General features: G+C 50.7%; 1 protein-coding gene across 5 annotated transcripts in view; it reads left to right on the top strand.

Moving 5' to 3' along the window:
- Positions 1–16,385, top strand: part of ARHGAP8 (Rho GTPase activating protein 8) — a 105,570-nt gene that overhangs the window by 64,067 nt on the left and 25,118 nt on the right. For all 5 annotated transcript variants that reach the window (XM_016939367.3, XM_063807688.1, XM_054675649.2 and 2 more), the window contains 2 exons: positions 5,502–5,600; positions 8,611–8,721. In XM_016939367.3, the coding sequence (XP_016794856.1) occupies positions 5,502–5,600; positions 8,611–8,721 (210 nt within the window). The remainder of the gene's footprint in view (positions 1–5,501; positions 5,601–8,610; positions 8,722–16,385) is intronic.

The raw sequence follows: 16,385 nt of genomic DNA on the forward strand, positions 1-16,385 counted from the left end.
TTTTTTTTGAGACGAAGTCTCGCTTTTCTCCCCCAGGCTGGAGTGCAATGGCGCAATCTCGGCTCACTGCTACCTCTGCCTCCTGGGTTCAAGCGATTCTCCTGCCTCAGCCTCCCAAGTAGCTGGGATTACAGGCACCTGCCACCACGCCTGGCTAATTTTTGTGTTTTTAGTAGAGACGGGGTTTCACCATGTTGGCCAGGCTGGTCTCAAGCTCCTGACCTCAGGTTGATCCACCCGCCTCGGCCTCCCAAAGTGCTGGGATTACAGGCGTGAGCCACCATGCCCGGCCTTCTTTTCTTATCAGCTACCAAAGTTGTCATTCCAGGGACTGAATCATGTGGCCCTGAGGCACACTGGGAGAATTCCCAGAGCAGCAGACTTGAGTCAGCTCCTGCTTAATAGAAGGAGAGATTTTTGGGGCCAAAGAGCTCCTTTCATGTTACTAGAATTTCCTGCCAGTTTTTCTCACCTACTGGCCTATGCCGCACACATTCCCCTATTGGAAGGTGAGGTTTTGTTTGTGTTTAACCAGGCCCAGCACCCTTGTGCCCTATGTGACATGTGACATATTTGACATAGCAAAAAAGCTAGTCCTGTCATTTACCTTAGAAAAGTCCTTAGAGGGGCTGGGCGCAATAGCTCACGTCTGTAATCTCAGCACTTTGGGAGGCTGAAGCTGGCGGATCACCTGAGGTAAGGAGTTCAAGACCAGCCTGCTCAACATGGCAAAACCCCGTCTCTACTAAAAACACAAAAAATTAGCGGGCGTGGTGGTGGGTGCCTATAATCCCAGCTACTCAGGAAGCTGAGGCAGGAGAATTGAGGCTTGAACCCACGAGGCAGAGGTTGCAGTGAGTCAAGATTGCACCATTGCACTCCAGTCTGGGTGACAAGAGCTAAACTCCATCTCAAAAAACAGAGAAAAGTCCTTAGAGGGCGAGGCATGGTGGTTCACACCTGTAATCCCAACACTTTGGGAGGCCAAGGCAGGTGGATCACTTGAGCCCAGGAGTTTAAGACCAGCCTGGGTAACATGGCGGAACCTCGCCTCTACAAAACAGATAAAAATCAGCCAGGCATGGTGGCGCGCACCTTAGTCCCAGCTACTCAGGAGCCTGAGGTGGGAGGATTGCTTGAGTTTGAGAGGCAGAGACTGAAGTGAGCTGAGATAGCGCCACTGCACTCCAGCCTGGGCGACAGAGTCAGACTTTGTTGTACTTAAGAGTTCTAGAAACCTCTAAAGTTCTTGGAAAAAAAGTTCACCTGCTTGGCCAGGCACAGTGGCTCACGCCTGTAATCCCAGCACTTTGGGAGGCCGAGATGGGAGGATCACTTGAGGTCAGGAGTTCGTGACAAGCCTGACCAACATGGTGAAACCCCGTCTCTACTAAAAATACAAAAATCAGCTGGGCGTGGTGGCGCATGACTGTAATCTCAGCTACTTGGGAGGCTGACGCAGGAGAATCACTTGAATCCAGGAGGCAGAGGTTGCGGTGAGCCGAGATCACACCATTGCACTCCAGCCTGGGCAACAAGAGTGAGACTCCAGTCTCAAAAAAAAAAAAAAAAAAAAAATTCACCTGCTCCTCCTGTTTTCCACGTGGCAGCGTGATGGTGATGGCACCAGACTGCCTGGGCTCGACTGCTCTGCCCCTTGCCATCCATTACCCATTACCCTCAACAAAAGAGCCAACCCGTCTCTGCCTCAGTTTCCCCATGTGGCTGACAAGGCTATTTAAGTCATTCTATTGTCATAATAATTCACTGACTTAATACATACAGTGTTTATTTTATTTTTCTTCCTTCCTTCCTTTTCTCTTTCTTTTTTTTCATAGGTTCTTGTTCCATCACCCCGGCTGGAGTGCAGTGGTGCAATCATGGCTCACTGCAGCCTTAACCTCCTGGGCTCAAGTGGTCCTCCCACCTCAGCCTCTCACATAGCCGGGATTACAGGTGCGCACCACTGTGCCCAGCTAGTTTAAAACAATTTTTTGTTGAGACAGGGTCTCGCTATGTTGCCCAGGCTGGACTGGAACTCCTGGCCTCAAGTGATCCTCCTTTCTCAGCCTCTCAAAGTGTTGGGATTATAGGAGTGCACCATGTTGACTGTTTAGAATAGGGCCTGCCAGGCAAATACTCAATGTTAGCTGCTAGTACTGTGTTTTTTGTTTGTTGTTGTTTTGTTTTGTTTCATTGCTTTGAGACAAGGTCTCAGTCTGTTGCCCAGGCTGGAGTGCAGTGGTGCCATCACGGCTCACTGTAGCCTCGAACTCCTGGACTCAGGTGATCCTCCCACCTCAGCCTTCCAAGCAGTTGGGACTACAGGCACGCCACCATGCCCAGCTAAATTTTGTATTTTTAGTAGAGACAGGGTTTTGCCATGTTACCCAGGCTCGTCTCCAATTCCTAAGCTCAAGCAATCCTCCAGCCTCGGCCTCTCAAAGTGCTGGGATTATAGGCATGAGCCACTGCACCTGGCCCTGATTTAAAATGTTTTTAAGCTGGCTGGGCGTGGTGGCTCACCCCTGTAATCCCAGCACTTTGGGAGGCCAATGTGGGCAGATTACCTGAGGTCAGGAGTTTGAGACCAGCCTGGCCAATATGGCAAAACCCTATCTCTATTAAAAATACAAAAAATTAGCGGGGAGTGGTGGCAGGCACCTGTAATCCCAGCTACTCAGGAGGGTGAGCCACGAGAATCGCTTGAACCCGGGAGATGGAGGTTGCAGTGAGCCAAGATCGCGCCATTGCACTCCAGCCTGGGCAATAAGAGCGAAACTCCACCTCAAAAAAAAAAGAAAAAAAAATCTTTTAAAACTACCCTTTTGTATTAATTTGATTCCAATATCTCACGCACCTTATGTGCCAGCACCGCAAAACAGTACTGTGAAGTCAGCCACATTTTCCCCATTCCAAAGAAGAGGAGGTTGATGCTCAGAGAGGTTACGCCCAAGGTCGCACCATGAGAGGGGGCGTGGGCTGGGATCCAACCTGAGCCTGTGTGGTTTTCCCCCTCATTCTGCCTCATGCCTGGACATAAGCAGCTGCCAGGAGAGGACCATAGGAATTGGGCTGGGGCTCTGGAGCCCAGATTGGGCTCCGCAGCCCATTGCCTGTGAGATCTTGGGCAGCCACATAACCTCTCTGTTTCCCAAGTCCTCATTTGTAAATGAAGGAAGTAGAGGAACTCTGAGGCCCTGGGTCTCGCCCAGACCTCCTGACTCAGATCCCCGCAGGTGGTGCCTGTGGCTGCAGGTCTAACAAAACCCCAGCGGCTCTGCCACACGCCATGTTGGGAGCCCCTGGCTGAGCTGGCCTGTGGGCCCTTTCCCGAGAGGAGAGGCAAGTGGCAGGGCCCTGGCTGCGCCTGTCCCAGAGTCCATGTTTGGCAGAGCCTGGCCTGCAGGACAGGTCAGGGAGGTTGCAGAGAGGAAGGTGAGGGGCTGGGCATGGGAGGCCTCCCTGCAGCTCTGAAGCGGGCACCTCTGTCCCTGAGAATGGTTCCTGCAGAGGGGCAAGACTCCCTTTGCCCTTAGTGGGTTCCTCCCGCCCATCACACAGGACATTGACAGTACTTCACGGCCCCGGGGACACCCTCCGGCATCCTTCCAGCAGAGACCAGACTGTCCCCGAGTCCTGTGGCGTCTAAATGGGCAGGCGGTGAGGACACTCCTGCAGGGGTCCCACCAGCCCCTTCCCTCCGGGGGCTGGGGTGCAGGCACTAAGGCAGGCCCCGCTTTCCTCCCTCCCCTTGTCCTTGGGGTGAGGGGCACACTGCACTTTGGTGGCTATTCTGCAGCCCCAGCCTTCAGCCCGGGTTCCCTGGCCTACCTGGCAGTGTCCTTGAATACAGAAACCTGGCAATCCCCCGCGCCCTCCTCCCTCAGCCCCCGGGTCCGATTCTTTCTCGTCCACTAGGGGGAGCCGGTGCACACAGCTCGGCCTCCCTCGGGGCTCCTTTAGGAACCCCCTGGCGCTGGTGCTGGCGCTGGACTGAGCTGTGGGCTGAGCTTTGGGCTGAGCACTGGGCGGCCGCTGTCCCTTTGGATTCTCCTACCTGTCATGATCTCCGTATTTTTTGTTTTTGCCATGGTAACTTGAATTATTTTGATTTCACAAAATAAACGACATTGAAAATACATGAATACTTATTTCAAGACTTTCAAATTGTCATAAAATAACATAAAATATCTTCGGTTTGGCTGAATACATAACTTTCCTTTTCCAGTAACAATATAATTCTTTACCCACATTAATAGTTGTATATCTTGGCCAGGCACGGTGGCTCATGCCTGTAATCCCAGCACTTTGGGAGGCCAAGGTGGGCGGATCACGAGGTCAGGAGATCGAGACCATCCTGGCTAACATGTTGAAACCGCATCTCTACTAAAAATACAAAAATTAGCCAGGCGTGGTGGTGTGCACCTTAATCCCAACTACTTGGGAGGCTGAGGCAGGAGAATCACTTGAACCCAGGAGGCGGAGCTTGCAGTGAGCCGAGATCGCACCACTGCACTCCAGCCTGGGTGACAGAGCGAGACTCCATCTCGAAAAAAAAAAGAAAGTTGTATATCTTAAACATATACAATAAAGAAATAATACTGTCCTCCAAAATAAAACTCAAATGATATATTTATGGCAAAAACCAAACCTAGACTGTCATAAAGAAGGCGGGGATTACAGGCTTCTTATAAAGGGGTGCTCACATCCATCTGTCAATGATCCCCACTTTGCAATTCATGCTGAGCCTTGTTACTAATAGCAGTCGTCACAGCGAGCATGTCCACCAGACATCAGGCAGTGGACTAGACCTGCAAATAGCCTTGCATTGTCTTCCGCCCTCACTTAGGAGGGAGAACCCCCACTTTCAGACCCAGGCACTGAGAGGGAGTGAATTGCCCTGGGGCACAAGAGGAGGGAGAAGACGGAGTTGCTGCACCTGGTCAGGGCATGTCTGGCCCTGTGGCTGCGCTGCTCCCTGGGGTGCGAGAGACTGTCCTGGAGACAAACCTGGAGAGCCTCGTTGGTTCCTCTCCTTAGAGAGAAGAGGTGGCCAAATGTGAAGCCACCACTGACCCCAAAACCGCCAGCAACTGAGGCTACCCTGGGGCAGGCTTCAACCTCAGAGCTTCTCTGTCTGTGCCAGTGGCTTAGTGCCCCCTGTCTAGCCTGCATCCCCCAAAAGCGCTTCTTGGCACTTCAGCGCTATCTCCTATATGCAAATTCAGGGCAGATGTAAATTGGAGGCAGATATTTATTTTTATGCAGATGAGCCACTCCAGCGTGTTTGGTGCATTGGAGATCTCGTGAAAGCAAAATATCTCCCGGCGTGCACGGCTTGTGTTATGTTCGGGTTTTAAGTCGTGTCAGCGTTTACATTTTCTTAATATGAAAAATGCCTGCATTGTTCTACCGCCAACTGCCCCTCCCTCCCTGCAACCCTCGGCCTCTCTGCTGGCGCCTAATCGTTTTTCATTCTCTTGCTTCTGCTTTCTTAGTCACAAGTTTGGGAAGAAAGTCATCTATTTCAACTACCTGAGTGAGCTCCACGAACACCTTAAATACGACCAGCTGGTCATCCCTCCCGAAGTTTTGCGGTAAGTGCCTGTTAGACCCCAGAAGCCGCATCAATACATCTTCGTGCTTCCAAAGGGCTTGGTTCAGTCCCATGAATGTTTAAGGCTTGATTTCCAAATGTGTGCTTGGCTAGATTTGGCTCAGAAATCTGCGGCATCGACAAAGATCCGCAGCAAAAGGTGCTAACTGCTGACTCAGAGAAATGAAATGGCAAAGGTTGTATACAGGACGGGATGTTTTCCTCGCCCACCATTGCAAAACTGATTTAAAGAATAAGCCCTAGCATGGCAACGGCCGTTTGTTGCCTTGGTGTTTACCGTTTTTGCTTTTGAGCAGAAAATTAGGGGAATTTCCCAGGCGTGTGGATAACGCTGTGTACAGAATGAAATGTTCTCAGGGACGTCGCGGGTGCTCTAGAAAACGACCTGTCTCCTGGATGCTGAAAGCTTAATTGGTGTGTCTGCTACAAGGCTTAAATGTAGGCCCAGATGGATAGAGGCTGCCCAGAAAGGCGTATGCCACACAGCCAGTACAGGGCGCGGCCAGATCCAGCCTGGGTCTCTGGACCCCCAGCCTGGGTTCCCTCTGCCCCTGTGTTTCCCTCTCTGAGGCGCTCCTTTGAAGGAGCAGGCCCTTGCCAAAGTACATGCAGGTAAGGCTGGTAGCCTTGCAGGGGTAATGGAGATAATAACTTCTCTCCGGACGCCAAGTCACATGGCAGGTGCTGGGATATAGAGGTGTTTAGGGAGTGTGGTCTCTGCCCTCATGACACTCTCAGACTAGTGAGGGCCACAAATCAGTGATGACAGGGGCCAGAGGAGGCACAGAACCCAGCTGGGGAGGGCACTGGTGTGTGGGGGTAATCCAGGAAGACTTCCAGGAGGAGGTAGCTCTTAAAGTGAGTTTCACAGGGATAGTTGGCTAGATGAAGAGGCCAGGGAAGCACATTTCCAGCAGAGGGAAGCCCTCCTGCAAACATATGGGTGAAATAGTGGGAGATCTGGAGGCAGTGAGAAGTCCCATGTGATCAGGCAGAAGTTGGTGAACGTGAAGCTGGAGGTCACCTTGGGCCGGGAGTCCTTGGTGCCAAGCAGAGGAGAGTGAACTGGACCTGGAGGCCATGAGAGGATGATGGGAATCCCTGGTCGCCCGTGGGCCCTGGCAAGACCCCACTCCCAGACCTCACTAGAGTGATCCGGGGGAGTCCATGGAGACGGCTCAGAAGATGTATTTGTAGCAGCTCTGTGGTGGAAGTGATTTGGTTCTGGTGACAAAGGGTAACTCACATCCTGTGTGGGAGAGTGATTTGGGGATGAAATGCACGGCATCTGTGAAACACGCAGCTCCGGCTTCTCAGTGGGTACTGGGTGCAGTCTAGGCCTCTGGAATGTGCAGGTGGCTGGCGACACTGAGGGTGCAGGGTCCCGTGAGTCAGAGGGGTTGAGGTTTGGGAGAGGGGCTTGGGCTTGGGCATTGGGAGCTCCTGAACTTACTCAGTAGGCAGCCGGCACCCCTGTTCCATAGCCATGCAGCAGAACCCCAGAGGACACGTCCAATGCTGATGCTTTTAAATGAGCAGCTTCTAGACTGGGGGTGGGGCTGAGTCTGGATTTTCTCCACCCCCACATACTTCCTGGTGGGTGCTGCGAGCACCAGAGGCTGAGACCCACTGGCACAGCAGCAGGGCAGGGCCTTGGGGTGCTGAATCCTGGCTGTCGTCCCAGCTTGTGACCTGGGGCATGTCACCAGACCTTGACAAGCCTCAGTTTCCCAATCTGTAAAGTAGACAACCCCTCTACAGTAGGCCCCTCATGAGGGACCGAGACGTCTCTGGGAAGCCACTCGGGGCGCAGAGCGCTGTGATTAACTCACAAAGAAAAACCGCACGTGGTAGCAGCTCACACCTGCTTGGCTGGCCAGGCTCGGTCCGGTGCACCACCTTCTCCGCAGACCTTTCCTGCGTGTCGGGTGCCTCTGCGACGTGTGCCTGCACCATCTTGTGTCACTGACGGCCTCGCTCCCGAGCTGCCAACTAATGGTCATGTGCCCCCTCATCCTGTGGCCGGGTCCCTGCTGTATGCACAGTGCCCGGCACATAGTAGGGCTTCAATACATATTTGCCTGTGTTAAGGAAGGACTGTTACCTGCAGCACAGAGGGTCTTTTCTTTCTTTTTCTTTTCTTTTTTTTTCTTTTTTTGAGATGGAGTCTTGCTCTGTTGCCCAGGCTGGAGTGCAATGGCGCAATCTCGGCTCTCTGCAACCTCCACCTCCTGGGTTCAAGTGATTCTCCTACCTCAGCCTCCCGAGTAGCTGGGATTACAGGTGTGCACAACCATGCCCAGCTAATTTTTGTATTTTCAGTAGAGATGGGGTTTCATCATGTTGGCCGGGCTGGTCTCAAACTCCTAACCTCAAGTGATCCACCTGCCTCGGCCTCCCAAAGTGTTGGGATTACAGGCGTGAGCCACCGTGCCCAGCACAGAGGTTCTTTTCACCTGAAGGCTTTAACTACCTCCTTCAGAGTTCATCCATCTTTTTCAGAGTCCATCTGTTCATTCATGGGTTTCTTGTTTCATTCAACAAATATTTTAATTGAGCATCTACTAAGCAGCAAGCCCTTTCCAGGCACTGGGGATAAAGTAATTAACAAAAGGGAAGAGGTTCCTTTAGCATTACCGGCCAGCTCTTGTCTTAAATTCAGAGACCCAGGAGAGCTGAGGGTGGTCACGCCCACCTTGGGGCTGACCGCATGGTAAGCAGGTGAGGCTGCTCTGCTGGCCAGGGGCCTCAGGAGAGACTGGACATTTGCTGGAGGTTGGACTACTGCCTCTTATGCCAACAGCCCACAGCAATGGGGGATTGTGACTGTGTGTATGTGAGTGTGTGTGTGAGCTGGCAGTGTGGCACGTGAGCCCAGAGGGATGAGATGCCCCGGTGTCCTGCAGGTGGGGCATCCAGCCCCACCCAGCGCCTCCGTGGCTGCCAGCTGCCCCTGCCAAGTGAGATCCCAGCCTCTGTTGTGTCTACAGGTACGATGAGAAGCTCCAGAGCCTGCACGAGGGCCGGACGCCGCCTCCCACCAAGACACCACCGCCGCGGCCCCCGCTGCCCACACAGCAGTTTGGCGTCAGTCTGCAATAGTAAGTGAGCCGGGGATGTGCCTGCTCCTATGCCCTGGAGCCCTGGGAGCTGTGGGGCGCTTCTGGGTCCAGAAATATTTTCCCCAGACGTTTGTCTCCAGCAGCCAAGCTGAACCCTGCAGGAAAGATAAAGCCTGAGCCCGTCACTGAGGCTATGGCTCGCTGCTCGGTGCCTGTTTGGGGGGTGCGTGCTCGCTGCTCGGTGCCTGGTTGGGGGGCGCGTGCTCGCTGCTCGGTGCCTGGTTGGGGGGCGCGTGCTTGCTGCTCGGTGCCTGGTTGGGGGGCGCGTGCTCGGTGCCTGGTTGGGGGGCGCGTGCTTGCTGCTCCGTGCCTCGTTGGGGGGGCGCGTGCTCGGTGCCTGGTCGGGGGGATGCGTGTCACTGCTCTGTGCCTGACGGGGGGGACCAGCAGTGGGTAGTGGATGGGGGTCTCTGGGGTTCCCGCCCCAGCTTCCATCACTGCTGCCCCCTGTCCTCCGGGTACACAGCGGGACACTTCCCACCACCTTCAAGGAGGGCGTGGTCATGGGATGTGCTTAGGTGTAGGTGTGGGGTGTGTCGTGCTAGGAGGAAGCTTCCAGAGCCAGTGGGCAGCTGCCTCTCATGGTGATGTACAGGCCTGGGTCCGGTAGAGACGGCACCTGGTCACTCTGCATCCCTGATCCCCGCCTCACCATGCACCTTGCTAACACCCAGGCTGGACACAGGCATAGAGAAGACAGGCTTGTGCTGGGCTCAGCCGCTGAGATTTAAGGGTCATTGTTACTGCAGCGTAACCTGTCCTTCCTAATACCCTTTATCAGCCGCATGACCTCGAACTCACCTCTTCTCTCAGCTTGTTTCCTTATTCCTGTTATACTACCTTTTTTGGGGGTGGCGGGAACAGAGTCTTGCTCTGCTTCTCAGGCAGGAGTGCAGTGGCACCATCTCAGCTCACTGCAACCTCCGCCTCCTGGGTTCAAGCTATTCTCCTGCCTCAGCCTCCTGAGTAGCTGGGATTACAGGCGCACACCACCACGCCTGGCTAATTTTTTTGTATTTTTAGTAGAGACAGGGTTTGGCCATGTTGCCTGGCTGGTCTCGAACTCCTGACCTCAAGCGATCCACCCCTCTCAGCCTCTCAAAGTGCTGGGATTGCAGGTGTGAGCCACTGCACCTGGCCACCTAGGGTAGATTTTGAAACATTTTGAAAGGTTTTGAGAACTGAGGAGGCTCTGGGCGGCATCTGGGCCAGGGGAGGAGGTGCATCAGTCACCTGCCCTTACTGAGCCATGTGGGCAGGGGCATTCCTGGGGTTAGAGGGAAGTGGATACGGCCCTGGGGACCTGCCTGTTTCTTTCTTGGCCAAGAGTGGAGGAGCTCAGGGAGGGGAGGGAGGGAGGCAGAATCATGGCCCCCGACGAAGTCCATGCCCTCATTCCCAGAACCTGTGATTTAGGTCACCTTACATGGCAAAAGGGGCTTGGCAGAAATGATTAAGTAAAGGATCTTGGGATGGGAGGTTATCCTGGGTTCTCTTGTGGGCCCAAAGCAATCGCCAGCGTCTTTACAAGAGGGAGGTAGGAGGGTCAGAATCAGAGAGGAGATGTGGCAGCAGAAGCAGAGGCCGGAGGGGTGCGGGGCCAGAAGCCAAGGCACTCAGGCACCTCTAGAAACTGAAAAAGGCAAGGAATGGATTCTTCCCTGGAGCCTCCAGGTGGAACACAGTCAGGTCAACCCCTTTTTGACTCCTGACACCTCCAGGATGTGAGATAATACATTTGGGTGTTTTGTTTTTTGTTTTTTTTTGAGGGAGTCTCGCTGTGTCCCCCAGGCTGGAGTGTGGTGGTGTGAGCTCAGCTCACTGCAACCTCCGCTCCCCAGGTTCAAGCAATTCTCCTGCCTCAGCCTCCCAAGTAGCTGGGATTATAGGCGCCCACCGCCATGCCTGGCTAATGTTCGTATTTTTAGTAGAAATGGAGTTTCACCATGTTGGCCAGGCTGGTCTTGAACTCCTGACCTCAGGTGATCCACCTGCCTCGGCCTCCCAAAGTGCTAGGATTACAGGTGTGAGCCACCTCGCCTGGCCCATTTGTGTTGTTTTAAGCTACCAAGTTGATGGTAGTTACTGGGGCCACATGAAAATAAAGTAGGTGGTAGTGAGTGGTGGGTAGTTGTGAGTATAGGGGGAGGGAAGTGTGTCTAAATCTTGTTCCCAGAGGTAGCAAGTTTGCTTCCAGGGTGCTTGAGCCCAGGAGAGGGCCGGGCCTGGAGTGCACATGTGAAGTTGGCTGGGCATCTCGGGTGTATCACAGCTGAAGAGGACCGCTGGTGCCCCAGCGTGGGTCCCTAGACCAGCACTATCTGATGGAACTCTGTGAGGATGGACGAGATCTGCACGGTCCAGTATGGTAGCCAGTGCTCGCGTGCGGCTAGTGCCGATGCTGAATTTCTAATTTTATTTCATTTTAACTAAATTAGAATCATCACATGTGACTTGACTGTCGTACTGCACCGCACAGCTCTGACCGATTCACCCTCGCCTTCCCTAAGTAGGCACACACACGAGGAGTTGTACTTAAGACATTTTGTAAGCACTTTGCCAATAAATGAGCAAGAGACTATATGTTGAAATAGAATGTGCACCCCAAATATATCTGGAACACACATTTTACTACCAAATAGTACTTCCTTTTCTTTTTTCAGACATTGTGAGAATGTGCGGGTGCGAACAACTCTTCCACTCCCACCACCCCTTAGGGGCCGCCCAGGAATGCTGGGCGGGGCAGGCACCTGCAGTGACCTCGGTCCCCTCCTGGGGGCACTGGTGAGAACTCAGCCCTTGACCAGGCTGAGCCAGCAGACCAGAATTTTTTTTTTTTTTTTTTTTTTGAGACAATTATTTTTTTGAAATGGAGTCTCACTGTGTCGCCCAGGCTGGAGTGCAGTGGCAGGATCTCGGCTCCCTGCAACCTCCGCCTCCCGGGTTTAAGCAATTCTCCTGCCTCAGCCTCCTGATTAGCTGGGACTATAGGCGTGCGCCACCACACCTGGCTAATTTTTTTTTTGTATTTTTAGTACAGGCAGGGTTTCACCATTTTGACCAGGCTGGTCTTGAACTCCTGATCTCAAGTGATCCACCTGCCTCGGCCTCCTACTGGGATAACAGGCGTCAGCCACCACACCTGGCCGGGGCCAGGATATTCCAGCCATCAGGTGACTGTTTTCCCCACGTTCCTGAAGCCCTGTGTCTCCAGCCCGTTACTGGGGCTCTGCTGGGCTGATACTGCTTCCATGTGCTGTGGCACACAGGGTCCCAGGGGTGGGTCCTTAGCTGGGAGATTCCAGCCACGCCTTTCTGGTCTCTTATCTTATTGTTTAGAGCCACTTCTCTCTTCTTATCATCTAACAAAACTTTAAAAATGAAAAACAAAGCCCCGGTGGGGTGGCTCATGCGTGTAATCCCAACACTTTGGGAGGCTGAGGTGGGTGGATCACCTGAGGTCAGGAGTTCAAGACCAGCCTGGCCAGTATGGTGAAACCCTGTATCTACTAAAAATACAAAAAAGAAAAAAAAAAAAAAAAAAGTTGGGCATGGTGCCGCACACCTGTAATCCCAGCTACTCGGGAGCCTGAGGCAGGAAAATTGCTTGAACCTGGGAGGCGGAGGTTGCAGTGAGCCGAGATTTTGCCACTGCACTCCAGCCCAGGAGACAGAGCGAGACTCCCTCTCAAAAAAGAAAAAAAAAAGAAAAAGAAAAAACAAGCATAGCTCACAGACTTCGAAAGCCGTCTACCTGAGTGAAGTGTGGGAAAATTGTTAGCCATGGCTGTAGGCCTCTCGGCTCCTAGAAGGCCACCAGAGATACCATTAGCCCTGCATTCTGAGCAGGTGCCTTTCAGAACGTACTGATGCAGGGCTGTTGGCTTTAACTGTCACTTTGCCATAGTCCATCCCTCTCCCAGGGCCAGTTGTAACTGTAAAAGTCTGGTCCTTAGCTGCTTTTGGGACAATGGGCCACACTGCGCGTGCAGCTTGGAGAGAGAATCCCTGCAGTTGCCTCTTTAAATTAATATTTTATGCGGTTTCATTGCCAATGATTATAATAAAATGGCAATAAACATTTTAAAGGAAGCACTAGATATGTAATTTGTTTGGACTATGAATGAATGAAAGTCATTAAAATTCATAACTGAATCCTATTCACAAATGTTAATTTGCCAAGTTCAAAAGCATACAGCAGAAAGCTATCACCTTAGAATGAGCTAATGAAGTTAATATATTAAAGGGAAGTCAAAGATTCAAGAGGTCTTTGCTTGCCATCCCTGAAAAGGAAAAATGGAAACCTGAGGCCTGTGTGGGCACCTGGGGGAGGCAGGTACAGGGCAGAGCTTGAGGTGTCCTTAGGCTGGGTGGGGCAGGTCATGGCTGAGCTCTGGCATTTTCTTTTTTTTCCTCTCCTGAGATGGCGTCTCACTCTGTCGCCCAGGCTGGAGTGCAGTGGCACGATCTCTGCTCACTGCAACCTCTGCCTCCTGGGTTCAAGCGATTCTCCTGTCTCAGCCTCCCGAGTAGCTGGGACTGCAGATGCACGCTACCAAGTCCAGCTAAGTTTTGTATTTTTAGTAGAGACAGGGTTTTGCCATGTTGGCCAGGCTGGTCGCAAAGTCCTGACCTCAGGTGATCCACCCGCCTCAGCTTCCCAAAGTGCCGTGATTACAGGCGTGAGCCACTGCACCCGGCTGTTACTGTTTTTTATTTTTATTTTTTTAGACAGAATCTCGCTCCATCACCCAGGCTGGAGTGCAGTGGCACAATCTTGGCTCACTGCAACCTCTGCCTTCCAGTTCGGATGATTCTCCTGCCTCAGCCTCCTGAGTAGCTGGGATTACAGGTGCCTGCCACCATGCCATCTAAATTTTTTTTTTGTATTTTTATTTTTTATTTTCTGTTATTTATTTTAATTTTGTTTTCTGAGACAAAGTCTTGCTCTGTCACCCAGGCTGGAGTGCAATGACACGATCTCGGCTCACTGCAACCTCCACCTCCTGGGTTCAAGCGATTCTCCTGTCTCACCCTCCCGAGTATGTGTGACTACAGGCATGTGCCACCATGCCCAACTAATTTTTTTGTATTTTTAATAGAGACGAGGTTTCACCATGTTGGCCAGGCTGGTCTCGAACTCTTGACCTCAGGTAATCCACCCATCTTGGCCTCCCAAAGTGCTGGGATTACAGGCGTGAGCCACCGCGCCTGGCCTGTTTTTATTTTTTATCGTAGCCATCCTAGTAGGTGTCAAGTGTAGTTCATTATAGTTTTGTTTCACATTTCACTGATGCCTAACGCTCTTGAGCATCTTTTCATGTATTATCAGCCATTTGTTTTCCTTCTTTGGAAAAATATATATTCACTAGATCGTTTGCCCATTTTTTGTTCGGACCGTCTTTTCATTGTTGTAAAGATTTGTTGATATATGCTAGATGCTAGGCCCTTATCAGATGTATGGTTTGCAGATGTTTTCTTCCATCCTATGTGTTGTCTTTACACCTTTTGATGGTATTTTCTGAAGCATGAAAGTTACATTTTGATGAAGTCCAATTTATTTATTTTTTTTCTTTTGTCACTTGTGCTTTTGGTGTTTTATCTAAGAAATCATTGCCAAATCCAAGGCCATGACAATTCATGCCTATGTTTTCTTCCAAGAGTTTCACCATTTAGGGGTTAGATTTGGGTCTTTGATACATTTTGAGTAGATTTTTCTACATGTTGTGAGGTGAGGTCTGATTTGCTTCTTTGTGTGTTGTTACAGCACCATTTGTTGAAAAGACTTCTCCTGGCCAGGCAGGGTGGCTCACGCCTGTAATCCCAGTACTTTGGGAGGCTGAGGCGGGTAGATCACCTGAGGTCAGGAGTTCAAGACCAGCCTTACCAACATGGTGAAACCCCGTCTCTACTAATAATACAAAAAAATGTGCTGGGCATGGTGGCGGGCACCTGTATTCCCAGCTACTCCGGGGACTGAGACAGGAGAATCGCTTGAACCTGGGAGGCGGAGGTTGCACTGAGCCAAGATCATGCCATTACACTCCAGCCTGGGTGACAAGAGCAAAAGTCATCTCCAAAAAAAGAAAAGAAAATACTTTTCTTTCCCCCATTCAGTTGTCTTGGTACCTTGTCAAAAACCAATAAACATGAGGGTTTATTTCTGGGCACTCTAATTCTTGTCTATTGGTCTGTATGTTTATCCTTATGCCCGTGCCACACAATCTTGATTACTGTAGCTTTGTAGTAAGTTTTGAAATTGGGAAGTGTGAGTCCGTGAGTCCTCCAACTTTTTTTTCAACATTGTTTTGGCTATTCTGCATCTCTTTAATTTCCATATTCATTTTAGTATCAGCTTGTTAATTTCTGTAAAAGGCAGCTGGGATTTCAATAGGGCTTGTCCTGGGTGTGTGGACCAATTTTGAAGGTATGCCATCTTGAAAATAGTAGTCTTCCAATCCATGAACATGGGATGTCTTTCCATTTATTTGGGTCTTTTAACTTTTTTTCAGTGGTATTTTATGGTTTTCACTGTACCAGTTTTTTGAACTTTTTTGTTAATTTTTTGTTTTTAAATTTGTGATGCTATTGTCAATGTAATTTTTTTTTTTTTTTTTTTTTTTTTTTTTTTTTTTTTTTTTTTTTTAAAGACAGAGTCTTGCCCTGTCACCTAGGCTGGAGTGCAGTGGTGCAATCTTGGCTCACTACAACCTCTGCCTCCTGGGTTCAAGCGATTCTCCTACCTCAGCCTCCCAAGTAGCTGGGACTACAGGTGTGTGCCACCACACCTGGTTAATTTTGTATTTTTAGTAGAGATGGGGTTTCACCATGTTGGCCAGGCTGGTCTCAAACTCCTGACCTCTGGTGATCTGCCTGCATCAGCCTCCCAAGGTGCTCAGATTATAGGCGTGAGCCACCACACCCGGTTGTCAATGTAATTTTTAATCTATCTTTTTGTTACTGATTGCTAGGTTCTAGAAATACATTTTAAAAATATGTTGATCTTGTATCATGCAACCCTACTGAACTTGTTTATTAGTTCTAATATTTTTGTGTGTGGATTTTTTAGAATTTTCTATATCCAGGATCATGTCATCTGCAAATAGAGATGGCTTTACTTCTTCCTTTTCAACCTATTGCCTTTTATTGCCTAATTATGCCTGACTGTAACCTCCAATACATTGTTGAATAAAAATGATAAGAGCAGACATGGTTGTCTTACTCCTGATCTTAAGAATCAGCAGTTAAGCTGGGCTAAGCAGCATGTACCTATAATCTCAGCTATTTGGGAGATTGGGGTGGGAGGATCACTTGAGGCCGGGAGTTCAAGACTAGCCTGGACAACATAGCAAGACCCTGTGTCTATTAAGAAAACACACACACACACACAAAAGAATCAACAGTCCTTCACTACTAAGCATAATGTTAGCTGTGTACATTTCATAGATGCCCTTTATCAGGTTAAGAACCATCTTTTTTCTTTTCTTTTCTTCGAGATAGAGTCTCCCTCTGTTGCGTAGGTTGGAGCACAGTGGTGCAATTATAGATCAGTGCAACCTCAGATTCCTGGGCTCCAGTGATCCTCCTGTCTCAGCTTCCCAAGTAGCTGGTACTATAGGTATATACCACCATGCCTGGTTAAT

Source organism: Pan troglodytes, chromosome 23 (assembly GCF_028858775.2).
Source record: "Pan troglodytes isolate AG18354 chromosome 23, NHGRI_mPanTro3-v2.0_pri, whole genome shotgun sequence".
Taxonomy (NCBI): domain Eukaryota; kingdom Metazoa; phylum Chordata; class Mammalia; order Primates; family Hominidae; genus Pan; species Pan troglodytes.